Source organism: Lacerta agilis, chromosome 4, assembly GCF_009819535.1.
Source record: "Lacerta agilis isolate rLacAgi1 chromosome 4, rLacAgi1.pri, whole genome shotgun sequence".
Lineage (NCBI taxonomy): Eukaryota > Metazoa > Chordata > Lepidosauria > Squamata > Lacertidae > Lacerta > Lacerta agilis.
Window position 1 is genome coordinate 91,289,596 of NC_046315.1, and position 26,383 is coordinate 91,315,978.

A 26,383-nucleotide genomic window follows, 5' to 3' on the forward strand; every position below is an offset into this window, starting at 1 on the left:
GAAGCTTTCTCTGGCTGTTGCAATCAGAGAAACTGCTATGGGTCACAAGCCATGTTAGACAGCATCAGATGGATTTTGCTGTGCTATATATGAGGATGATCAGGATTGCTTGCTCTCAGTAAAAAAATCCCCCCCAAAAAACCTGTGAACTGGGTCCATGGCTCTTTTCATTATGTTGTGCTACTAACACAGCTGCTCTTCTGGAATGCATTCATGCAATCATTCAAAATAACTCTAGAAGAAACAGGCTACATGAGATAAAGGACAAATCTGAAGTTTAATCCACATCAACATGTTATTTGCATGGTATCAAAAATTGGATCATTGATTTATGGCAAAAGCATTATTCTGTTACAATACATTAGGCAGTTTCTGTCCTTGTGCAGGAATAATTTAGGCAGCTGCTAGAGCAATTGCATTGAACCTTAATTCATCTGGATCACGTTCCATGAATTTCTTGCATACTTCTACTGCATCCTAGTAAGAGGAAAGAAACGATAAAGATGCGTCATCTATTCTGCAACCCAAACAAAACGGAAACTGATCAATCATTGCCTAACTAACATTAGGAGTGGTGAGAACAGTTCTGCATTTGTTTACCAGGAATTTTGACTGATCAGAAGACCGATCATAATGATAATACCAATTAGAAAACAATATTCAGTATGCCCAGCTTCTAGCAGTACTGGCAATTTGAAGCTCATCTAAATTCGTACTATATTCTACAACAGCAGTTTCACAAAATAACCTAGTAAATACTTCATACCACCCACAACAGCTCTGCTATAAGAAGCGTCAAAGTCTGGTGATATGAAACGATATTCCTACCTCTAAAAAAGTGTCGTCACTAGATTGCCCATGGTTTATTGGGAAAGGCTTCCGTCCATCTGTTGGGAAACACAGAAAGAAAATTTCTAAGAATTCATGTGGAAAGCATTAAGTAGTAAATTTGACATGGCTTATCTTCTTCAGGGGGGCAAATACTACACCTCATGTGATCCCATAAAATAAGTTTTAATGTCATTTAATCCTTTGATATTTTCCCCACTATACAGTGAAATAACAGGGCTAGGAAAAATTAAGTACTATAGTTAAATTTGTACAAGTAGCAAAGATTTAAAATTTATTATTATTATTATTAAATCACTTTCCACAACATACGGTATGTCCCAAGGCCAATGTATGACAGTAAACCCTGCTAAAAAAAGTTACAAAACTACCAAAAAACCCCAAAACAAAACAGGAAGTTTAGAAACAACAGAAAATGGGCATCTGGGATAGCTACAAATTGCTGCACTGCAGGGGGTTGGACTAGATGATCCTCAGGGTCTCTTCCAGCTCTATAATTCCATGATTCTATGAACTATGGCTGAGACCTATTCATTCAGCTGCAAAAGCTTGTTGGAGCAAAAATGTGAATGACGCTGCATTAACAGCATATACCAATTCCACTGACAGAGTTAGTCTTGAGAGATGGGCATTGTTCTAGTTCTTCCTTTATAAACATGTACACAGATCAAAGCAAATGGAAACCTACTGAGTTTTTCATGCTAACTTACTATAAAATGAATCAAGATCCCCTGTAGACTAGCTTCCCATTGCCACCACTAGGGCCCAGAAAATGCTTTCCAAGTTCAAACAGGACACAAAGACAATAGCCCTTCTATGTTTAGTTTTAGAAATTCAGACATTCACTGCCATTAAGTATGGAGGCACAATTTAACTACATTGTTAATAGTAATAAGCCGATCCTCCATGACAACTACTTTTTAAAGCTATCCAACATAAGAGGCCAAATTCATGAAGCCAACTTCTCAGCTTCTATTAAATATGCCGGGCAAGACTTCGTCTTCCATTCCCAGTTTTCAGTTTCTCGTGTAAATTCATTTAGTTTGGTAGCTATTTTTTATTCCATCACGGACAGATCCCTAAATTGTTTTCATATGAGGTATGCGCTTCAGACATTTTCAATGTGTTTACTGCAATGGTTGACTTCTATATACGCAGCAATCCAAGAGGCAGTTCTGCAATGCACATTCTTGGTTGCGTTCCAGAGACCTAGAGCTGACCACCCACATTTTGCAAGCTAAGTTTTTTTTTTTTTTTAATTCTGTTCCCTAGCCTATTCTGGTAAATTGTTATCTATAAATATAAAGAGCATATTTTTTGTTACAAAGCGTAAGTGTTTTGTGTTTAGGTGGTCTTCCAGGATTCAAAAAAGCAAACAATCTGAACAGACTAAATAAGGCACAAAAGGACAGAGGAGATCTTAGGAAACTTTGGATGTATAGTTTTGGTGCTATGGTTTCAAATCAAAGAAGTTATACTAATGACGCAGTACTAATGAGTATTAGAAGGTCTGAGGTCTTAGGCAACTGCCTCTCTTAACCCTGTTACTAGAGACTGAATCCACAGTCTTTCACATGCAAGGTTTGCAATTGCAGGTTTCCTATGACTTCAACTTTATACTGGCTCATGGAAGACAACATACATCTTCAAAAGGTCACTCTAAATCCATGGAACGTTCAAGGTAGGGGGGAAACCATTACCAACTCATACATTTAAAAAATCAGAAACAAGTTATGAACTAAAACGGAGGCCTGCTCATCAGGTTAACAGCTTTCCCCTTCCAAAAGTAGCTGTTCCAACATTCTTCAATTCTTCTTAACTGTGGTTCTCGAAAGGCAGAACATGACCGAGAATTCTTTACTGGACGATCTTGTAATCACTATCCATTCTTGGCAGGCTATACACCCGAGGTAAAAAATATCAAAAATTAAGCATTGATAATATGATCCCTTTTGGAAGAGAAGGATTGCTCTTACCCAACTCGTAGAGATTGCCATCAATGTTTACTAATGCGATGAAGTGAAGATCTACCTTTTCATCTATACTGGGTGCCTGCGAGAGAATACAACATGCATGCGAGTCATTAGTAGGCGCTGAAACTGTGCTCTACCCAGTTGGGAAGAACTTAACCCGAGCCAGGGCTCAACCTATGAACCCGGTTTGAACAATACATGTGAAGTATAAAAGACAGGGGCTTCTAAATAAAGAAAAGCACACTGTTCCTCAAGACTGAACCAGCTTCTAGGGTTGGTTTTGGTTCTGTCCAGGCTTGACCTCTGGCACCTCTCATTTGAGAACTTTGGCACTGGAGAGAGAAGAGTCCTGTCTCAAAGGAATTGAGGGTGAAGATGGTCCTTTGGCCACTACTGTACCTACAAAAAAATATACTTGTAACACACACACACATACCTGCAATTTGGGCAAATATATAAATTTTCACTTGACAAAAGTATGCCCTCTCCCTTTCATACACACCTGACAGATGCAAGTCCCACGGAACACAATGAGGTCTACAGCTAAGGCGTAAGATTGCACTGTTAACTCCCTATTTTGAGTCTGTATACATCATCTTATACTGAAATGGTCCTTTCCTAACAAAAACACAGCTTCCGTTTTGCTGGTCTGGTTATCAGGCAATGGTCACAGGGCAATACCAGGAGAAACAGAGGATGGTGATACAAAACGGTACTTGACTAATCCTGGCACCATAGTGCACCATGTTATTTCTGGCCCCAATACTAGACTTAAAATGCTATTTTTACTGTGAGATTTTTAGTAAGCCACTTTAGTGAGCCCTTTGGTGCATTAAAGTGGGTTGCAAATAATAAAATTGACCATGGCTATTTACTGGGCATTTTGCAGCCACACAGTTTACAAAATGCTAATGATCATTATACTGCAGCCCCCACCCGCACCCATGCAAAACAAAAGCTAAAATGAAGTTTTTATATTGCAAACTGCCCTGTGATTGATCTTTGGATGAAGGGTGGTATAGAATAATGACAATCCGGTTTTAACAAAATAGCCAGTATGACAGTTTAAGAATTAGAAACACAGAATGGCTGTGTAATTTAGAAATAACAAATGTATTACGGTAATTTAATTCCACCTATGCCCACGTGTACAAAGTGTTGGTCTAACAGACATCCAAAATACACTGTTCTTCATGGCAACAGCTCCAGAAGCTGGTTAAAATTAACTCCATTTTTTAAGAAGTCTCACATTTCTGCCAAAAGGTATTCCAAGTGTTCTCATTGATGCAAGAAGCATTCCAGTGCCAAAAACTCTGGGCTAGTACAACATTGCGGCGGCACACGTTAAGAACACTAGAAACCTAATGTAATGTTATGACAGTGTCAATTTGCAGATATAATGGCACAAGTGTCCAAGCTACAGACATTCATTTATAGATTGGAACAGCAGCTCCCTGTAGAGATGAAAGATTTGTGTAAGATTTGTGAAGGTGTTAAGAAGAGAATACAAAACAACAAAGGATGGGACACCTTTTTCTGCAAAGAGGCACAAATATATAGTTTGCAACTCTCTTTTTGTGGGGGAGGAAGACACAACCAAAGGGGAGATTGGATAGTGGCTTACAAAGCTGCACAAAGTGTGCAGGAAATGCACAGGAAAAACTCACATGACTCACGGATTGGTGTCTATGTGACTGATATGTCCATGTGTGCTTTGAATGTCAAGTGGAAAAAGCATGGCTATGAAACATGGTCCGGCTGACTTTTCACCCATGGCCACTTATAATTGCCAATCTTATAACAAACTTGTAATTTTGAGACTGTAGCGACTTCCATTGTGGAAAAAAATAGGGGGATGTTGTCAGGAGTATAGTCTCAAGATGTTTTTCCTACAAGTCACTATTATATTGGGGTCAGTTGTGCCTGAAGACTCAAAGCAGTTTGCCGTGTAGTACTTAGCACTCAAATTCTGCATTACTTACACAGGGGCATGCAACCTTTGTGCCTTTAATGAAGGATTGCATTGGGGGGCCTGAAGAGGTTTCTTCTAGACCCTATCAGTTTTAGTCTTAGAGAAGCATTTGCCCAAGCTTATCTTAGTTCCAGGTCTCCTTCAGATCCTAAATTTTCATTGTCACAGATTTTCGGTCCCACATTCATGTCACTTTTAGGAAAAGGGTATAAAAATACGTCAACACAAAGCAGACCTGAAAGTTGTGTGAAGATGAAACGTATAGATCTACCAGCTTTTCCAGATGTTACTGTCTGTGTGGGCAAAAACAGCAGTTTCTAACTAGACAACGAATGCTTCTATAGCAGCCATTTTCTCTAGAACTGATGGCACTTGCCCATTCAGTTATTCCTAAGAATCGTAATGACAAACTCCAAACCGCTATATTCTCATGCTTTCCCTGTGACTCTCCTGTTGTCCCCTCCACCAAGTGTTCACTCACGGCAATGAGTTTGCACGGAGATGCAAAAAAAAAAAAAAAAAAAAAGTCGTTGATGTGTTCAAACTGACATTGCACATAGACAAACTTTTGTAGCGGAGATCGGCTGCTGCACTTTTTCATTTCAGAGTGACACCACGCCTGCGCTCTGGGCCAGTGACTGAAATAAATCGATTCATTCACACCATGGCTGCATCATGTAGATGCAAAGAATGCAAACCCTGTTTGTTCCCAGGTTCCTGCGGACATCTTTAAGTGTAACAAAGACAGGATTGTGGGGGGAAACAGCTCCGTCAGTTATAATTGTGCTTCCAGCTGATCACAGAAGACCATTCACTGTCCATTGTTAAAGGTTCCTGGTGCTAATGTATTCATTGTCTTACAGAATTAGCAAGCTTTCCAACAAACTACATGGATGGGTACTAGGATGTAGCCAAAGGAAAAGAGTTTCCACAATGAATGAACATCCTTCTCCATCCTGCCTCCATCTTGTTTGGTCAAGATGCTGTGGAATGCTATTGATCTTGTATATGCTGCTTAATCTTTGAGCTGAAAGATACCACTGACATATTGATTTTTTAGAAACAGGTAGGTAGCCGTGTTGGTCTGCCGTAGTCGAAACAAGATATCTGAAGAAGTGTGCATGCACACGAAAGCTCATACCAATAACAAACTTAGTTGGTTTCTAAGGTGCTACCGGAAGGTATTTTTTTATTTTTTATTTTTTAGAAGTTTGCCTTCTGGTTAGCACTTAGTAGTCTACACAGTGTTCCAAAGAGGAGTTTCTGCTGTTATAGAAAGAGCAAGATTGATGAACTTCCTTATCCCATTTCTTGTTATGAGAATCTGGGTCTGGTTTAATTCAATTTCTGAAAGTATTGCATATCTCGACAACTGCCTTCTTTGATGATTTTGAAAGAACTTTAAATGCTGTATGTGGTCTATATGGTCCATATTTGTTTACTCTTTACAATACATCTTAATAAGTTCAGATCACAGCTCTTTTAACTTATCCAAGAGTCTTGCTACTGAGTTGGTTAGGAGATATTTTACATCCTCCATCAAACCAACTGTTACAGCATAACATATTTCTCCAGAGTAGGGTATTTTTAGTTTTATGTAGGTCAGTGTCTGTATATTATTTTTTTTAATACGGAAGTAATAGCAGTAAGCATCCATCAACTTTATTTATACAAAGTTTTAATGCTTATATGAGCTCTTTTTTTAAGCCAAAGGCTAGCATCTAAATAAAATTTTAAAAACCCATTCATGTTCTCAGTACCACATAGAGACAGTGTTCAGACTCTCTTCCTGGTAGCTAGGCCTCTCCCAAACTAGAAGTAAAAAAGATTAGAATTTGAATACATAATGCAGTTTAACACAGTCATAAAAAAGACAAGGGAAATTTGAAAACAAGATAAGCACCTCTTGTTTAAGTTGCAGAAAAATATTTGTTCATTGGTATAATTCAAATGCCTGTTTCTACAAAAAGAAAGGAACAAGATCAACCAAGATCGAGATCATATTGGATGATTTTTACAATTAAACAGAATACACATATATTTACTGCAAATGTAAACAATCAGCGATGCCAACAGAACATTTAATCCATATTGTACATCTCTGATGAAAGATTTAGATCAGGAAGAGCTGGAGAATATTGCAAAGCACGCAGAGCACTGGGCCCTGGGAAAAAAAGCAAAGAGACTTTCAATTAGATGTGAGAGGAGCGGATTTGGCACAGAACTAAGAATTAGCAGACCCAACGAAACACCAGTGAGATACGAGAAACCAGATGGAAGATGGGAAAAATCTTGGGGGGGGGGGGAAGTAGACGTTCCTAATGCTATTTGTCATTATTGAGAGTCTCCTGATGAAGATTTAAGACAGTACGCTTCGTCTACTGGGAAAAAAGGCCTAAGGGAATTCAGAGCCAAAGAGTCCCGCCAATAAGCCTGAATGTCGAGGGCGTCTGCCGCAGAGAAGAGATGGAAGATTTGACTACACTTACAAAAGAATGGAGCCCAATAGATGATAGGGGTATTGTGGGCCGCCATCGCTGGAGGGAGACAGGTGGACTGGTAGCCTTTACAGGGCTTGTGGCTTTTGCAGAGGCTACATGATTGCATCTGATCAGTGTCAAGGAAGCAGAGCGACGCAAGGGTGAAGCCTTCATTTTGCAGTGGCTAAACTCAGGCTGTGGTGAGGATGATGGTGACTACACAGATATTGAAAAGAGAAGAAAAGAAGACACAACTTTACCCGCTTTAGAGGTCACTGTACAGTTTTTGCTCATGTTATTTTTTTTTATAAATATATATATCTCCCGCTTTTCACCCCATCTGGGTTTCAAAGCAGCTTACAAAAAAAAAATTTAAAAACACACCGTAAGTAACATTTAGAAACACAAACTTAAAACATGGCAGAACAAAACAGAACTTGCGTCCGTGGTGCAAAGGTCCCGGAAATAAAACTGCTTCAACCCAGAGCCAGAAACGTTGCAGGTACGGTGCCTGCCTGTTTTCTAATGGGAGAGTGTTCCACAGAGTGAGGCCCATAGTGCTAAAGACATGACTCCCCACTGAAGCGACTCAAGCTTCTGGTCCACAGGGGACCACTAATACTACTCCCCCAGATTACCTAAGGGGTTGACCTGGAACATGCAGGTTAAGACATTCAATGAAGCATCCTGGGTCTAAGTTGTTCAGGGCTTTGGACACCAATACAGAAACCCTGAACCTGGCACAGTAGCAGATGAGAAACCATGCAGGTCTTTTGAACACGGGTGTCATGTGCTGACAGCAGTTTCCTCCCAGCACTAGTCTAGCTGCAGCATTTCGCATTAGCTGAAGCTACCCAGAGCCGTCTCATCCATTGGGGCTGGTGGCGCGGCGCACCAGGGCGCAATGGCCTGGAGGGCGCCTCCGCCCTCCAGCCCCGCTGGCAGCGCCTGCCGGCAGCGCCCTCTGACTCCCGGCAAGGGAGCTGGCCGGCCACGCCACGCCCTCTGGCTGCCCAGCAGAGCACAGGAGCTCTGCGCGCCCTTCCAGCGCTTCCGGGACGGGAGGCGAGGGCAGCCGGATCGCGCTCCGCGCGCAGCCGCCCGCCCGCCCGATCGCGCTCCGCGCGCAGCCGGCCACCCACCCGATCGCGCTCCGCGCGCAGCCGCCCGCCCGCCCGCCCGATGCAGCGCGAGCTGCCCAGCCGCGCCGCGCCGTCCGGCTGCGCGCGGGAGCGCGAGCCGGCCGCCCTCGCCTCCCATCCCGGAAGCGCTGGAAGGGCGCGCAGAGCCCCGCGCCGCTCCAGCGCCACGCCCCTCATCCCCCGCTCGCCCACCCCCCTCCCAAGGGGCGGCAAGCGCGGGAGGGAGGCGGCGGAGAGGCGGCATGGCGGGGGCGCCGGAGGGATAGCCGCGCCAGGGCGGCAGATCCCCTTAAGACGGCTCTGAAGCTACCCCACCCCACAGCTGCCCCACACAGGTTATATGCATACGAAGGGACAGAAATTTGACTGAAGCTATCTAAGAGCTGTTGCGATCTAAACGTTTGCTGTGCTGTTCTTTTTTTCCATGGCAAATGTGTTAGTGCTGCTCTTAATCTTTCATAACATCAAGGCTCATCTAAACCACCTGCAAATGCAATTTCAGACACCTTGTGATAAATTCTTGTGGGACTGTTATCTTCCCACCATTCTGTTATTTGGTGGTAGGTAGGGGATGGAGTGGTGGTTGGTGGAGAGAAATAAGAAAGCTCTGGTGTGGTTCATCACTTCATGGGATGGGCACTCTAGGGCCGGAAAGGCAGACTAACAGCCTTCAAACGGCAAAATTGCAGACCCTGCTACCTGGGGCACACTTGGTGTGAGTTGGTCTCCCTGATAAAAGAAGCTCAAGGATCAGTTGCTTTTTTTGTTTTTAAGTGAGAAAACCACAAAAGGTGGGATCCAAGTGGGGGCAGAGAAGTCAGGCCTGAACCCTGGGAAGTCAGAGGCCCTGTGAATTGGTTGTCCCCGTGTCCTGGAGACTGACCGGTTACCTGTTCTGGATGGGGCTGCGATCCCTCTGAAAGAACAGGTTGGGAGTTTTGGGGGTGCTCCTGGATCCATCTCTGTCACTGGAAGCTCAAGGTGGCCTCAGGGGCTAGGAATGCTTTTTACCAGCTGCAGCCAATAAACCTGTTCTTGGACAGGGATGATCTGGCCACAGGGAACCATGCATTGGTAACCTCAATACTTGATCACTGCAATACACCCCAGCAGGTGAAAAAAGCTGTGGCTAGACTGCTGATAGGGACAGATGATCACCAGTATGTACCGCTGGTGCTCAAAGGTTTGCACAGGCAGCCCATACCCTACCAGGCCAGGTTCAATGAAGTTTCTTGTATTAATTTACAAGGCCCTGAAGAATATGGGCCCAGGATGCTTTGAGGGTCACCGAATCCCTTATAGCCCTGCTTGATCACGGGGGTCTTTGGGGGCAGTCCCTGTTAATGGTTCCCCCATGGCTGTCCAGTACTGTGGTCCCAGTTTTATAGAAGTCCCTTCCACTTGAGGACAAACAGGTGCCTTCCCTACTTAACTTAATGGCACCTACAGATTTTTGTTGTTGTTATTATTTCGGCAGGTGTTTTAACTGATGTTTAATTTTATAGTTTTAACTGATTTTTATTTTTTTGTATTGCATCTTTGCAAACCGCTTGGAGACACTGTAGTTAAACAATATATGGACTGTTTAAATAAATAAGTAAAATGGAGTTTAGTAAAGGCCAGTTTACAGTATATAGCAAGCAGGATCAAGCAGTAGAGCTTTCTCTGTGTTCTACAAATTTAAGTCACCTGGGAATGGGATTATATATTTGAATCCTTTCCCCATAAAGCATGTAGAAAATAAGTGTGTCAAGGAGAAGGGTTCAAGTTTATCCTCCTCTCTCAAAAGCTAGTTATCCCGTACTAGGGTTGATACCATTAGTCAATTCCAACTCCGACAAACTTTTTTCACACAGCTCTTGAAGAACAAGGAGAGTACCATTTGGTCAAGAAATCGCACAATTAAAAAAAAAATACTGTAATTTGAGTCCTGGAAGACTCTATACTACAGCTATTGCTAAAGGGAGTGTGAATGCTAGACTTATCCCTTTACACCTCCTTTCCCCATGTAATTCATCGCTCCTGTGACCTGCCAAAGCGGAGAGGAATACAGTGAATTCAGCAGCAGCAAGGGGGACTGGGTGGAATGCAGGAAATATGACTATTGTCATCTTGAAGTCCTTCGGGAGCCCTAAAATCAAAAGGCTGCTCTAATGGGCAGTTCATTGCACATTTGTCTTTTCAGAAGCGGTAAAGTTTCACCGACAGCCCGGTGGGCGAGTTGCAAAATGCAGGCCTATCACTCAAGAGTTGCCCAAAGTCTTCTCATAACTGAAATGCCAAAGCTAGATAACATATTTAGCTCTGCATTCCAGAACGCCTCAGCCTTATTTGGGAAGGGAGGTTTGGCTTCATTTTCCCGGTAGAGGAATTGCTTGCCTAGAAACACAATAAAAACAAGCAATAACTTAGCTTGGTTAACACTTGGCAGGAAATAACTTTACGGCATGTGTACTGTACTTTGAAACTCTGAATAACAAGTTTCAGGAAATCAGCGATGAAGAGTCCCATCAAGACAAGGCCATCCATCCAACACACTGCTTTTATACTTGTAAGGTAGCAGGAACTGATTAGGATGCTAAGGGTTTAAAATGGGAATGCATTTACCCATGTTAAATTTAAGTTAAACTGCATAAATTGTACTATTAGATAACCCCTAGCCATCAATTCACTGGATATAATTTCCATTAATCCAAGGTTAATACATACAAAGTGTTGCTGGCTGGTCTACACACACACACACACACACACACACACACGGCTGCCAGGAGCCCCACATTTGCAAGGTTTTCTTGTTTCTTTTTAAAAGGAACTTTCTAGCCCGTGCAGAACATAAAAGTTAGAAAGCAGCCGCCATTCGAAGCAATTGCTTTCTGAACATATGCACCTGCTCCTGCCCTTCCAAGGAGCGCCGTCAAGAGCTGTGATTGACAAGTACTAGAGAAAAAGTGACACAAACCTAAGGGAAGACCAGGAAATGGCCTCAAAATGACCCAGGAATTACTTTTTCCAGACATTTGGAGAATGGACTTTGTGGGTCATTCCAAAGCCATTTTCTTTTCACCTCCTCTGGTATGGAAGTGACTAAAGAAGACAACTAAGAAAAATCCATGATTTTAGCGTAGCTGACTCAACGGTGACATGTCCACCGAAAACCAAAAGGTAGCAACAGAGTTTGTATTCTTTCTAACAACAGAGTTTGTATTCTTTCTCCCCTCCTCCACGGTTTGTAAACATAAATAAACCCCAGCAAATAAAAAATTAAATCTAGCATTATAGTACATCATCCATGTTGCAGCAGAGTATTGTGGTTAAGAAAGCGCGGCTGACATCAGTTCTAGAACGAAGCCCAGTACAGCCATACAACACTGCTGGGGCAGGTGGTCTGCAAGAGTTGTATACAACAAACCTGCAGTGTTGTTGTTGTTGTTGTTCAGTCGTTCATTCGTGTCCGACTCTTCGTGACCCCATGGACCAGAGCACGCCAGGCACGCCTATCCTTCACTGCCTCCCGCAGTTTGGCCAAACTCATGCCAGTCGCTTCGAGAACACTGTCCAACCATCTCATCCTCTGTCGTCCCCTTCTCCTTGTGCCCTCCATCTTTCCCAACATCAGGGTCTTTTCCAGGGAGTCTTCTCTTCTCATGAGGTGGCCAAAGTACTGGAGCCTCAACTTCAGGATCTGTCCTTCTAGTGAGCACTCAGGGCCGATTTCCTTGAGAATAGATAGGTTTGATCTTCTTGCAGTCCATGGGACTCTCAAGAGTCTCCTCCAGCACCATAATTCAAAAGCATCAATTCTTCGGCGATCAGCCTTCTTGATGGTCCAGCTCTCACTTCCGTACATTACTACTGGGAAAACCATAGCTTTAACTATACGGACCTTTGTTGGCAAGGTGATGTCTTTGCTTTTTAAGATGCTGTCTAGGTTTGTCACTGCAGAATACACCTGCAGTGTAGCCCACGGCTATTACTCAGTATCTTGTTTTTAGGGAACTGCAGCTGTGTGGGATTGTCGATCACAGCAGCAACGTGGGTACAGTATGTCGATATACCACGCAGTTTACCTGGTGATATATCACAATGCTAAAAACCAAAATAATGCCCAGCCCTACTGAGAACAGTGGGGATATCCAAATATTAATTTGCGTTATGACCTTAAAGATTCCTTGCTTCCATCAAAACATTGGCCTGGTTCAAACGGTCCCCTCAAACCATAGCTATGAAAACTGGAAGTCAGCCATGGGTGTCAACAGAGCAATTGGCAGTGGAGCAAAGCAGCTGTGATCATTACAGTGAGCGCCCACACGCCAAAAATCCACATATATTCATGATTCGGCTTAATGTTACATGTGAACTGAGTGGAATCCATGCTGCACAGGAAGATGTGGGGAAGGAACCACATGATCACACAGCTCACTACAAGCACAGTTAAAACCATTGGCACTGCTACCGTCCAAAATTAGAAAGCAATTTTAACAGCAGCACTAAATGTGTTCCAGACATCCATACCAGTTTAATACTAGCATAGCATCTTTTCAGTACTGTACCAGCATACAAATAGTCATTGCAGCACGGCTATTACAACAATCCCTCAGGCCTATTTCAAATACAATGCAACATTGCAACAAGTAAACTCTCTGTCACAATTTCTAGTCCAGATTTTTTGTAACGATTCCTAACTAAATTTAGGACACACACATATAGCCCAGTGAAAATATGCTTCCAATTTTACCGTCATGCACATCCACTCCGGAAAGCGACTTTGTATACATTTAGCAAATGGAAAAAGGCATCTGGCAAACAGTATTTCATATTGTAGCACCGAGTATTGTATCCCCACCTAGAGGTTACACAGCACAAGTTTGCTTTCTACACCCTTGTAACACAACCAGTGTTAAGTCAGTAATGAAATGAGGCTTTCCCAACTTAAAAACTCACAAGGTCAGGCACCCAGCCCATTTTAGTTAGTGGCTGGTTCACACAGCTTGTGGTTAAGTCTGGAGAACGCTAAACCACAGGCCCGGGTCAAATGAAACATTAAGTCAAGCCACACCTTAGCTTGGCACGGCAGCCAAAAGGACCAGGGAGGAACAAGGCAGGTCCAAGCTCATCTTCAGGAGCCTGTGCATTCACCTCAAACCAAGTTTTAGTTTCGTGTGATGTACAAGCCAGGCCATTAACACTGAAGTCCTGTGACACTTACTGTGACTGACAAATAATTACAGTTCCAGTTACAGGTGGGTAGCCGTGTTGGTCTGCCATAGTCAAAACAAAATCGAAAATTCTTTCTAGTAGCACCTTAGAGACCAACTGAGTTTGTTCCTGGTATGAGCTTTCGTGTGCATGCACACTTCTTCAGATACACTGAAACAGAAGTCACCAGATCCTTAAATATAGTGGGGGAGTGGGGAGGGGTATTACTCAGAAGGGTGGTGGGAATGGGTGATAGGCTGATAAGTGTGGAAAACCTGTTGACGACTCTAAACGGCTGCAATTAGACTAATTAGAGTAATACCCCTCCCCACTCCCCCACTATATTTAAGGATCTGGTGACTTCTGTTTCAGTGTATCTGAAGAAGTGTGCATGCACACGAAAGCTCATACCAGGAACAAACTCAGTTGGTCTCTAAGGTGCTACTAGAAAGAATTTTCGAAATAATTACAGTGTAAGCTTTTGGGGCGCTCCAGCCCAGTTAATATTTGTTAGTCTTTACTGTGCCCACAAAGCTCCTTGATTGTTTTTGCTACAAAATACCAGCAAGGTTTTCACAGTAATGATTCATTTAATCTGTTGCAGGTAAAGGTAAAGGAACCCTGGACGGTTAAAGTCCAGTCAAAGACGACTATGGGGTTGCAGTGCTCATCTCGCTTTCAGGCCGAGGGAGCCGGCGTTTGTCCGCAGTTTTTCCGGGTCATGTGGCCAGCATGACTAAGCCGCTTCTGGCGAACCAGAGTAGCGCACGGAAACACCATTTACCTTCCTGCCGGAGCAGTGCCTATTTATCTACTTGCACTTTGACGTGCTTTTGAACTGCTAGATTGGCGGGAGCTGGGACGGAACAATTGGAGCTCACCCCGTCGCAGGGATTCGAACCGCCGACCTTCTGATCGGCAAGCCCTAGGCTCTGTGGTTTAGACCACAGCGCCACCTGCGTCCCACAATGCATAGGCGAATAATGCTAAAACAAAATCAACACAGATGTTGTTGATTTTCTGCTGCATTTAGTAAACCTGGCTCCATACGCTGAAATTTATTTCACTGTATGAATGATACGAGACAAAGTATGCAGCCATGCTTTGGATGGCCTAATGTGCTACATAAACGTTACATGTTATCTTTAAATACAAAATAAAGTATCCGTTTTGCCTGTCGTGGGCCTTTGGGGCACAAAGTTTTGGAAAGGTTCCACTGCAGGGGAGACCAACATCTAGTAGCTAAATGCTCATAAGGAAAGCTTAACCATTGCAAGGCAGCGCATTGTGAGCTGAAGAACACATGAACACACCAATGCTATCAGGTTTTCTTTTGCCTCAGCCCTATCCCAAAGAGCCTGGGAAGGAGAAGGTAGCACACACAAGTGGGGGACCGCTTTTATTGAATGTATCCTGCCTAAACCTTCACCTATTGGTACTTTGCCATTCGTGGTGGCTAATGGACACGATCCAAAATTAAAGACAAGGCTAAATCCTGCTGAAATTGACTAAAAAATAGAAGCATTTCAATTTTACCATTGATTACACCAGATGGGTCTTTAAAAAAAAACACCAGCCATCAGCCTATAACCACAGCTGTCTCACCACATGGGATTGGCTCAGATTAGATTAGATTAGAGTGTATTTTAACATTAAATGTGTTCACAATGTGCTCATCATGTATGTGCTGCTGTGAACTGAAGAGGAAGCGCAGAAGAAGACAATGTTCCTATGGTAAGAAAACGACTATGCATTTACGATATTAAATAAAAAGCTTCCTATTAATATTCATATAGCACTTTCCCCAAGCATTTGGTTCTTCAGATATAAGGCCTCATTAAAAAAAAAAAATCCCATGAACTGACATCAACCTAAGCACAGCCGCTTACAACACCAGTGAAACATATTGTATTTGTAACCTTTTTAAAAATATATTTCATACATCCATATGGACCCTTGCTATTTCCCTGCAGGATAGATACCACTTTTCTAGTTTTTATCAACCCAGTGGATTTTTTTTTACAGAAAAGAGAGAAACTCCCCCCACCAACTTGTTAGAAACTGCATACAGAAAGATCCCTACTCAAAATTTTACTCAAGGGGAAAACACATTAAGTTCAATACCTCAGTCTGACCTTCATGGGCACTGGATTCATGAGTGACACGGATCGCCTGAAACAATAAAAACGCAATTAGTTTATAGGCAAGATCTTACATTATACAGTGATTTATCATAATCGAAGTGCCAAACCCAGATTTTTAAGTTCCCTCCAACTGTCTAAATAAAATTACCATTCTGAACTCTTTTTTAATGAAATCATGTACCTTCAAATCCCAAGTAGCATTTAGGGGAAGGGTAGGTGGGTATTGAGGTTGTAAAGAGGTCTGGATTGATGGTGGGAGCTCCTCATTGCCCCCTCTCCATCCCAGGGCTGGGGAAAAAAATTAAGATGGTCTGCCCTCAAGAGACTTACGGAAATGAAGGGATACTTGAATGCTATGGGGAATTTTCCAGTTGGCATGGCTTGTGTGGCCCTGACTTTACTGCAGAATAGCGAGACGGAGGAGCTCCAGGCTAGACAGCAGCTAGAGTACAGGTGTTGGTTTCCTAGCAAAACCAACAAGACACAGATTAAGAGCCCACAGCTGTGCCTGCTGGCTGTGATGCCACTAGTACGCCAACATCTATCCAAACCAACTTCATCAAACAAGGTTGTACAGGTGCTGGAAACCCTGTTTGCAAGCAGCAAGGGACTGGATCAGGGATATCTCATTATCACACTGATGCTGCACAGGCACCTTATCTGTTACTGGACCAAATTCGAGCTGTTGGCATGCATTAATATATATATAAAGCCCTTAACAGCATCAAACCAAACCATTTGAAGGAGCATCTCTTCTCATATCTTCCAGCCTGGGCCTTGTGGTCAGCCAGATTGGGTGGGAATGGGGTGCACCATGAGAGGCTTTTTGGCAAATGAAGTTGTGTCTCTGAACTCAGGCATATGGGTGAGCAGTCCAAGTGCACTGCTGCCAAGGGGTTTAAAGGTAAAGGACCCCTGATCATTAGGTCCAGTCGTGGACGACTCTGGGGTTGCGGCGCTCATCTCGCTTTACTGGCCGAGGGAGCCGGTGTACAGCTTCCGGGTCATGTGGCCAGCATGACTAAGCCGCTTCTGGTGAACCAGAGCAGAACACGGAAACGCTGTTTACCTTCCCACCAGAGTGGTACCTATTTATCTACTTGCACTTTGACATGCTTTCGAACTGCTAGGTTGGCAGGAGTAGGGACTGAGCAATGGGAACTCACCCTGTCACGGGGATTCAAACCGCCGACCTTCTGATCAGCAAGCCCTAAGCTCTGTGGTTTAGACCACAGCGCCACCCATGTCCCTTGCCAAGGGGTTTGGAATGTCTTAATTTAATGCTTCTATAGTGCTGCCTTTCATTTTATTCATTTCAAGCAACAAAGGGCAGGTGATATATATGTTAGATAATAAAATTCAGCCAAATATATGTAGTTCTTAGACTTCCCTAATATTATATGAACCCAAAACCCTGCATTGACTGCCCCACCCAAAGCCTGTGTGATCTGGCTTGACACAAACAAGTATTTTGCCTAAAAGCGAAATACTCCCGTTTCCCAAATTTATATTAAGGAATGATACTGACTTCATAAGTTTCTAGATACTTGGCCCTCTCTTCAGGACTCATGGGCATAGAGTCATCTAGGAACTTCTTAAGTGAGGAGTCAGTTTCTAGAACAAATAAAAGAACATGAATTTTAAAATATGTTAAACTATGTTACTTTGAACTCTTTGACAAAATGCATTACTGCACTTATCACATCTTATTTTTTTCACATGAAGTGACAACATAAATAATTACAGTACCTGTTAAGAACTGAGGAGAACATTAATCTTAAAAATCCATGCTGAATTTGCTATGTATTTTATTCCGCTGCAGCTATTCATATTGTGGCAATTGTTTTCCAAGAGCATTTCAGCCAACTTTTGCTTATTTCTAAGTTTTCTGCATTTCAGCATAAGCAATGAGCAGTTCAGGAGCGCCCCCTACCCTTCAAACCACTGAAGAGGCACCATAGTAGAAACGAAGGATTTACCAAAGTTAATTTTATCCCTGTTGTTTGCAATAGCGTGAATCAGCCCAATAGTTCCGCAGGCGTTGCTGATTGTTTGCTTCATGAAATACACTGATGGTTTTACTTCTTGTCCCTGAGCTTTTATTTTTTCTTCCTCTTCCGTTCGGAATGTTTCATACTAGAAGGCAAGAATAAAAAAATAAAAAAACACGTAGCAATTCGCTTTTTTCCAATCCCGTTTTTTTTAAAAGAATAATTCTATAACATAAGCAGTCCTTGCCAAAAAGAAGCAGCAGAACCTAAGAATAAAATTTGTTCTTGCTTTGAGATACTGCCACTAGTAAGCTGGAGACCTTTCTAAACGTTATAGATTGTCTAACTGACTGTTTTACTCCCAGTAAACATGCATCAATTCATGCTCTTAGCATGGCTAGTTTTACTGCTAGTAAGACAAATTCACCAACTTCTTTTACAAAGAGCACATCACAAGCTAAAGGTAACTACTGTCAACTGAAGCAAACTAAACCTTGCTAGTTTTCACATCTGCTAGCTCCTGCTTAAAGTCTATACACTATTACACCGAGTTCTTTCATTGGTTGAATAATCTTCAAAGCACGCGACAGCTAGTTGTGTCTATTATATAGCACATTCTGTTATAAATCTCTGCCTGCAATGTTTTAACCTTTGCTCCCAACCAAGCTATCTCAAGGAATATAAATCATTAGAATATCCTAAAACAAACAACAAGCCTATTGAACAGGTGTTTAACATTTCCAAACATATTTAAACCTTTCCCGGATTTCAGCAACTGAGATACACTACAACTTGGACTGTTGCAAAGGCCTGGCTTATGCTGAAATAAACTTTGGCCCAGCAGCCAGGGAGCGGGGGGAATCAGGGAACAGCAAACCAGCTGAGGGCTCCTCTTGGGTACCTAACTGCAATCTTGCTAAGCCAAGGTTTGGCTAATCTGGTCACAAAAACCAGGGGAAAATAGTATTTCACGTGTGGTCCTAGCCATGTCTCCTCAGGGGAAAGCCCTGCTGAATTAAATGTGGCTTGGTCCAAGGTAAATGGGTTAGGATTGTAATGTTAGTAAATTAAAGCAGCTTAGGTTTTCATAGCAACAAAAACAGTTGTTTTGAGGAAAACCACATACTTCGTTGTTAGATAAATATACACACTGAGCAACAAGCTTGACCTTAGAAGAGATATTTGCCTATTTTTCTTCTAAGAATGCCTGCTTCCTGCCACTTCAAAAAGCAAATATCCTGTTCTCAATTATTAGTGAACTTCATTTTAGAAGAGCAGATCATTTTTAAATTTAAACAATTAAGCAACTCAACACTGCAGTTGTAATTGGAGGCCCAACAGGTTAGTACAGGTTTTGGCCTGCACAGCTTGCTATATGAACAGTGTCTACACTGGTGACCCAAAAAATTAAATATCTAGGTTTCCCCCCACTAAAGAATTATGTTTTCCAAAGAGGCTGTGATTGAGAATGCAAAAACGAAGTTGAAAGTACAGTGGAACCTCAGTTTTCGAACTTAATCCGTTCGGGAAGTCCGTTCGACTTCCGAAGCATTCGAAAACTGAGGATCAAAGGGCTGTCAGCAAGTTGAATGGGGGAAATTGAGAAATGCGCCTCGGAAACCGTTCAACTTCTGAGGCGCATTTGAAAACGGAAGTATTCACTTCCGGGTTTTCGGCGTTCAGCTTCTGAAACATTCGGCAGCCGAGACGTTCGAAAACCGAGGTTTGATTGTACTGTGAGAACTTGATCAATGCAGGCTTGTAAACACCCATGGCTTCCATGTGAGCAGGTCAACTATATGAAAAACCCTCTATTTTTCAGGCAGTCAAATCGAAAATGCTTTCCTTACCATTAAATGGCCAGTTGCTACTAATTTTTTGGAATTATTTGCAAATGTGTGGCTAAATATATGCTTCATACCCAGGAAGGATTTATCGGGAAAAGTAGAGGATTGCAGGTGTTAACTATTTCTCCCTGCTCCACATTATCACTGTTTGCAGACCTGCCATAAGCTTTAAGACAGAGGTAGGGAATCGTTCCCACCTGATGGGGCAAATTCCAGGTCCCTCGTTCCCCAACAAGTCACTCTGACAGGGGCTGACATATGATGGCAGGTGAGCAATTTTGGCAAAATGACCTGGTGAGACAAATTGGGCATGCAGGCTGTAGGAGTATTTTGGTCTACTGAGATTTAGGGTACAGGATCAAATCCTGACTTTGGAGAAAGCCTTAAACAGGTTCAAGTGTCATGAGAAACTGTGGCTTAATAAGCTAGAGTCTCTTCACCCAAACAAGGTTCATGAAGGAAGAAGGGGGAAATTGGAGTGAGCATTGTTCTAGTCTGATAAACCATGGTTCGTCAGACTAAGATCTGAACCTACCAAAGCCTGCTTTCCTTAGGTCACTTGTAAGACAACAGAGTTAAAGTAACAGGTGGGTAGCCGTGTTGGTCTGCCATAGTCGAAACAAAATAGAAAATTCTTTCCAGTAGCACCTTAGAGACCAACTGAGTTTGTTCTTGGTATGAGCTTTCGTGTGCATGCACACTTCTTCAGATACACTGAAACGGAAGTCACCAGATCCTTAAATATAGTGAGGGAGTGGGGAGGGGTATTACTCAGAAGGGTAGTGGGAATGGGTGATCAGCTGATAGGTGTGGAAAACCTGTTGACGACTGCTGCAATTAGTCTTGCAAGGAAAGGGAAGGGGTGAGATGGCTAAAGATAGCTTTGTTATGTATAATGAGATAATCCAATGTCTTTGTTCAGACCAGGTTTCTCCATGGTTTTAAGTTTGGTGATTAGTTGCAATTCAGCCACTTCCCTTCCCAGTCTATTTCTGAAATTTCTTTGTATTATGACAGAGTTAAAGTTCTTCATTGGGAAGATAACTGTGTTGGAGATAAATAATAATTACCTTTTCTGTTACTGGAAAGAGGAGAAGGATAGCACAAACAGGTCTTGGCACCATGCTAAGGAGTTCTGGTTCCATGCCGTACACATCTACAAACTGCCAGCTGGGATGTATCCCTAGCTGTTTGAGAAACTAGTAAAAAAGAGATACACGTTAAGCATTTATCAATACAGTAAGTATATCCTTCACACAGTGTACTGTAAAGAAGATTCTTTGCAAAAGAAAGGTTATACAGTGGTGCCCCGCTAGACGAAAATAATTCGTTCTGCGAAAATTTTCGTCTAGCGGGTTTTTCGTCTTGCGGAGCGGCAATGACAGCCGCGCTCCGCAAAACGAAAAAAAAAAAAAGACGAAAATTTTTCGTCTTGCGAGGCAGCCCCATAGACTTTTTCGTCTTGCGGGGCAGCCTTCCGCTAGACGAATGCCTTCGTCTAGCGAGTTTTTCGTCTTGCGAGGCATTCGTCTAGCGGGGTACCACTGTATTTTGCGTCTTTCAGTATGGTTCAACGTAGACAGTACAAGTGACAGAGGATGGTAGCAATGAACAGCAAGGTTAAGTTATACAGTATATTATTAAGAAACCGAATTCTTAAAAGCTCAAGGAAAAATGGTTTTGCTTCTGGAACTTAAGTGTCTAGGGAGCAATGCAATCAGTTTTGCAAATTTAAGGCTGACTATGGCTTGTGATTCTCAAACTGCGATTCCTACACCCACAACATCCCTGCATTTTAAAGTAACTTTTCAAACTCGGAGGACTTTTATATAAGCAGTTTGTGATGTGGCACAACAACCTTCTGCTCAAAGTAAGAAATTCAAGGGTTCCACAGCCTTTGGGTGCCACCCACCCCACCATCGCAAAGAAGCAATCTTCAAACTATGCCATTCCTAATTTCATTTCCCACTGCTCTCTCCAGAAATTAGAAAGTAACGCAGTTGAAGATAACCAATTTTATCTTCAGAGACTCACCTGCAAGTTCTCTTACACTAATCAATACAGATGCACAAGAGAATTAACTGTTCACATAGGTGACCCCACATTTTCCACATAGCCTCTGGCTTAACCCCTTAATCCTTATCCTGACCTGTACTGTACCTGGATTTTAAAATGTGTTAACTGTACTTGGTCACAAACATCACTTGCTTCTCTGATCCCTACTTAAGTTATAACAGAACTGAGGAGATAAACTACATAGAATAACTGATGGAAGAGGAAGATGGTGTTTCTACTGCCACGAAGCACACTAGGGGACCTGCAGCATGTAATTCTCAAATGCTTCACTAACCATAAATTGCCACCCAGAAAAGGGCCTTAAATAGGGTTGCAACAATCTGAAGCCATGCACTTCTCTGCATAAACCACTGATTATGCAGAGCTTGAAATTAAACAGCACCTGTGCATGAACACAGATATAGAAGACTTATACTTGGCTGTCAAAATCTAGTTACCGATGGTACAAGCCGGGCCACTGGAATTCAGTAGATCTTTAACTTGTGTGCTACATTAATGAAACTGCTGAACTCAATGCGATCCCACGCAAACAGCCTTTATCTAGCAGATAATGCATTTACAATGCAGGCTTTTCTGGGCGGGGTCTCTGTGCCACTTACTCTGCAAGTTTCTCTTCTTTCGGTCTTCCATGTACCCGGTACTCTGCCAAAACCCAGCACTGACTTTTCACAGCTGGGGAAACCCAGCACCGTGCTATGGAATCGGCGGACTTCCACCACAAAGCTTAAAGGTGTCAAAATGAAATTCAGTGACATGGCAACTGTCGCTTGACACTCCTGCCTGCCTGCCTGAATCTTAGCGCTGTGGACACGGAGAGGAGAAGAAACAGCAGCTGCCATAATATATCGCTGTACCTCCCTCCAGAGTATGCCAAGCAGGAGAAAGTATGCACTGCTTGGGGCATTGCTTGCTTGCCATAAGAGGTCAGGCGACTGTGTGATTCCTGTGTGAATAATCCTTCTCCAGGAAAAAAAAAAGAGATTGTGAAGAGGTAAAGGCAAGAACTGCATTTACTGAATTTTACAGGGATGGCTTAAGCAAGAGTTACTGTACTAGTACTTATCTGTCACATAGGCCTAAAGGGAAATTCCTTCATGAACCCTATGTGCTGATGCACTAGCTTTTGAGCATGCCAGAAAACTCATCTGCTGTGAAAGATTTCGTTACCACCCAAGCAATAAGCAATTAACCTGTCTCGTCTTCTCAGGGACGCTATTGAGCAACATCTGCAAAAGCCTAACGTGTCACATTCGAAAGACCGGATTACAGTTCTTCACAAACACCACAAACCTCTTGCTCCACATATCCATCTCAGATTCAACATAAATTAAGATTCTTTATTCTGAATCTTGTACAAGAAAGTGCCTTGATGGCCTTTTATCTATCCTCTAAGCACCGGGTTAACTAGTAACTTACATGTGTTCGTTCTTTTAAAAGTCACTCCTCATACTTTATACACATATTCAAAAGGAAGTCACCCTTCCACATCAACTCCATCACTTAATTGTCATCCTTTCCTAGAAAACTGATACTGTCCTATGCATGCAGGAAGTGCATTTCATTCCTGTGGTGTCACCTAGGACCAGTTATACAGGACAGATCAAGAACTATGATAGGTATGGCAAAATACAGAAACTGCTTAGTCAACTGTCTTGGGTAGCTGACATACACAAAGGAAGATGATACCCCATTCCATTAATGCTAAAGACATGTTAAGATGCAAAAGATAACGAAGCTATGGTGAGCCAAACAAAGTGTTACAGAACCAGATCAATGTGTTAATAGAAACAGTGAATCAAATTTCTAAGCATTGCAAATTAAGATTAACAAGACTAAAGATACGGATACTTATACTTAGGATTTATAACTTAGATTTATGCGGAAATTGTTCAATTTATTTGGGTACTCCCCCCCCCCCCCAGCAAATATTTTTAATGGAATATATGTACAATACAATACAATAACCGTATAGTATAGTATAATATAATATAATATAATAACAATCCTTACAATATTCCTTTGTTTTGAATGCATCTTAAGATTCCCAAACTGGAAACTCATGCTCCAGTCATCACAGACAGAATAAAAAAATGCTTATTATGTTCATTTATTATATATTATGTCAAATCCTATGTAGGGACGCGGGCGGCACTGTGGTCTAAACCACAGAGCCTAGGGCTTGCCAATCAGAAGGTCGGTGGTTCAAATCCCCGCGACGGGGTGAGCTCCCGTTGTTCGGTCCCTGCTCCTGCCAACCTAGCAGTTCGAAAGCACGTCAAAGTGCAAGTAGATAAATAGGTACCGCTCTGGCGGGAAGGTAAATGGCGTTTCCGTGCGCTGCTCTGGTTCACCAGAAGCAGCTTAGTCATGCTGGCCACACGACCCGGAAGCTGTACGCCGGCTCCCTCGGCCAATAAAGCGAGATGAGCGCCGCAACCCCAGAGTCGTCCGTGACTGGACCTAATGGTCAGGGGTCCCTTTACCTTTACTTATACTTAGAAACATTATGAGACCATGTGATAAACAGTGATGAACACTGTTATCAAACACTGTTTATAAAACCATAAAACACATTTTTACATTCATGAGTTTCTTTTCTCCCAAACTTAAATTCTCCACAAGGAGATGCTTTCCCTAACAAAATGAGTAGGCTGCAAGGAGGCGGTCAGGGTATAATTTTTTGTGGTGACTGTGCAGGGCCTTGAAGGAGAATGGGAAACTCCCTGGCCTTAAAACAGGGAAGGCAGCGAGTCAATTTCTTGCAACAAATGCAAACACGTATTGCAGCATCCTGAAAGACCAACAGATTTATTGCGGCATAAGCTTTCATAGACCAGAGCTTACTCCATCAGATGCCCAAGTGTTATCTTCAAGCTGACGGATGAGAGAGAGCCTGTGAGTGGGCGTACAACACACAGACACACACGCATGCACACAGAGACAGAATAAAGGAGGAATGTAAACATCACAGCCAAAAGGTTATGGGAACAGAACAGGTGCAAAACCCAAGAATAAAACAAGAACCACTTTATCTTAAATGAATAAATAAATAAAAGATGCTCACCTGGTTTGTGACCTGAAAAAAAAACAGGAAGAAGAAAAAAATGTGGTTTAGTTCTAGTCAGTCACGAAGCAGTAAAACTCAAACTGGAAATGCTTTAGCTCATTCCCCACCCTCCTGAAATCCTCAACAGCTAATGTTCCCCTATGCATAACCCCCTCACCCCAGTTCCCCCCCCTTTTATTATCTTTCATTCTGTCATCCTTATGTTATACATCTTGATTTCTATACTGTAGACCACCCTGTGATCTCCGGATGGAAGGTGGTATATAGGTTTACTAAGCAAGCAAGTAAACAAACAACCCCCCCTTTTGTCATTTCTCTGCCAACCACCTTCCCCTCCTTCCCAAAATGAACTCAGAATTGACTCCTACTGCCACTGCCACCGCCCCAAACTTAAATATATTAAATGCAGGTGTTGGTGTGTGTGCGTACATGTATATAAACTGTGTGTGTGTGTGTGTGTGTGTGTATATATATATATATATAATTGTATATATGCATATATATATATAATTGTATATATGCATATATATATAAATTGTATATATGCATATATATATATATAATTGTATATATGCATATATATGCACATGTATACATATATGTATATGAATGTGCAAGCATATATATGTGTATAAAATATATGCATGCATACCTATATTTATACTTGTGAGCATAAATATACTCATATATAGATGTATATAAATATATGCGAGTGTGTGCACATATGTGTATGCATTAAAAGAATATGTGTATATTACATATATGTGTGTACACATGTGTGTGCATATACTTATATACAGGTGTCAATAAATATGCGTGTGCGTGCACATATATGCGTGTGCATTGATATAAATATATATAAATATATATAAATATATTGTGTGTTGCGTAGATGCGTATATGTGCGTGTGTGTACAAATATATATAGATGTAAATAAATAGGTCTGTGTGCATTACATATATCTATACACACACACAATATATATATATATATATATATATATATATATATATATACACACACACACACACACATATATACACACACACACACATCGACGTGTGCGTGGCCCCGGCCCCCTCTTTGCTCCCTCCTCCTCCCCAGGCTCTCTCACATCGGGGTTCGCCTCCAGAGGCAGCCAGCGGTGGGACTCCATGGCTCTCTTTCTCTCTCCCTCGCGCGCTCCACGGGCCGGAGGAGGAGGAGGAGAGAGCGACGCTGCTGCCGGCCGGGATTCTCGAGACCTCGGTCTTCAGCTCCCCTCGGTCCTCTTCCGCACGGAGCCCGGCCCGTCCGCCCCGTCGGACAGCGTCGCTCGCAGAGCCCGCCCCGCGCGCCTCTAAGCCTGAGAAAAGCGTGGCCCGTACCAATGCCTCCCAAGACGTACGGGGGGGGAAGGGCGGGAAAGGTAATACGTACGCCCGGCTTTTTTTCTTTTCTTTTACCCCCTTCTCGTCGCCTGCGGCCCCGTTGAAATAAACCCGGTATTAAAACAGCAGAATAAAATGAGGGCCGCGCGGCGTTGTGTAAATATGCCTGGTTTCCTTCTCTTTCCCTCCCCCCTCTGCTCTGCGATGAATTGGTTTCTCCCACGGCCGGCTGAGCAGCTGCAGGGTCAGCCTGCTGCCTCTAGAGGGCGGCGCTC

At 42.6% G+C, this 26,383-nt stretch overlaps 1 protein-coding gene across 2 annotated transcripts; it reads right to left on the reverse strand.

Moving 5' to 3' along the window:
• Positions 1-258: 258 nt before the first annotated feature.
• Positions 259-25,954, reverse strand: UCHL3 (ubiquitin C-terminal hydrolase L3). 2 transcript variants are annotated; one of them, XM_033147957.1, is made up of 10 exons: positions 25,853-25,954; positions 24,735-24,746; positions 20,665-20,793; positions 17,736-17,892; positions 17,285-17,370; positions 15,737-15,784; positions 7,284-7,490; positions 2,826-2,901; positions 829-887; positions 259-477 (listed from the first exon to the last, which is right to left on the reverse strand). In XM_033147957.1, the coding sequence occupies exons 1-10, from the start codon at positions 25,892-25,894 to the stop codon at positions 394-396; spliced, it is 900 nt and encodes a 299-aa protein (XP_033003848.1). In that variant the 5' UTR covers positions 25,895-25,954; the 3' UTR covers positions 259-393. The 2 variants fall into 2 exon arrangements, with proteins under 2 accessions (XP_033003848.1, XP_033003849.1); XM_033147958.1 differs by lacking the exon at positions 7,284-7,490.
• Between the last annotated feature and the right edge of the window lie 429 nt (positions 25,955-26,383).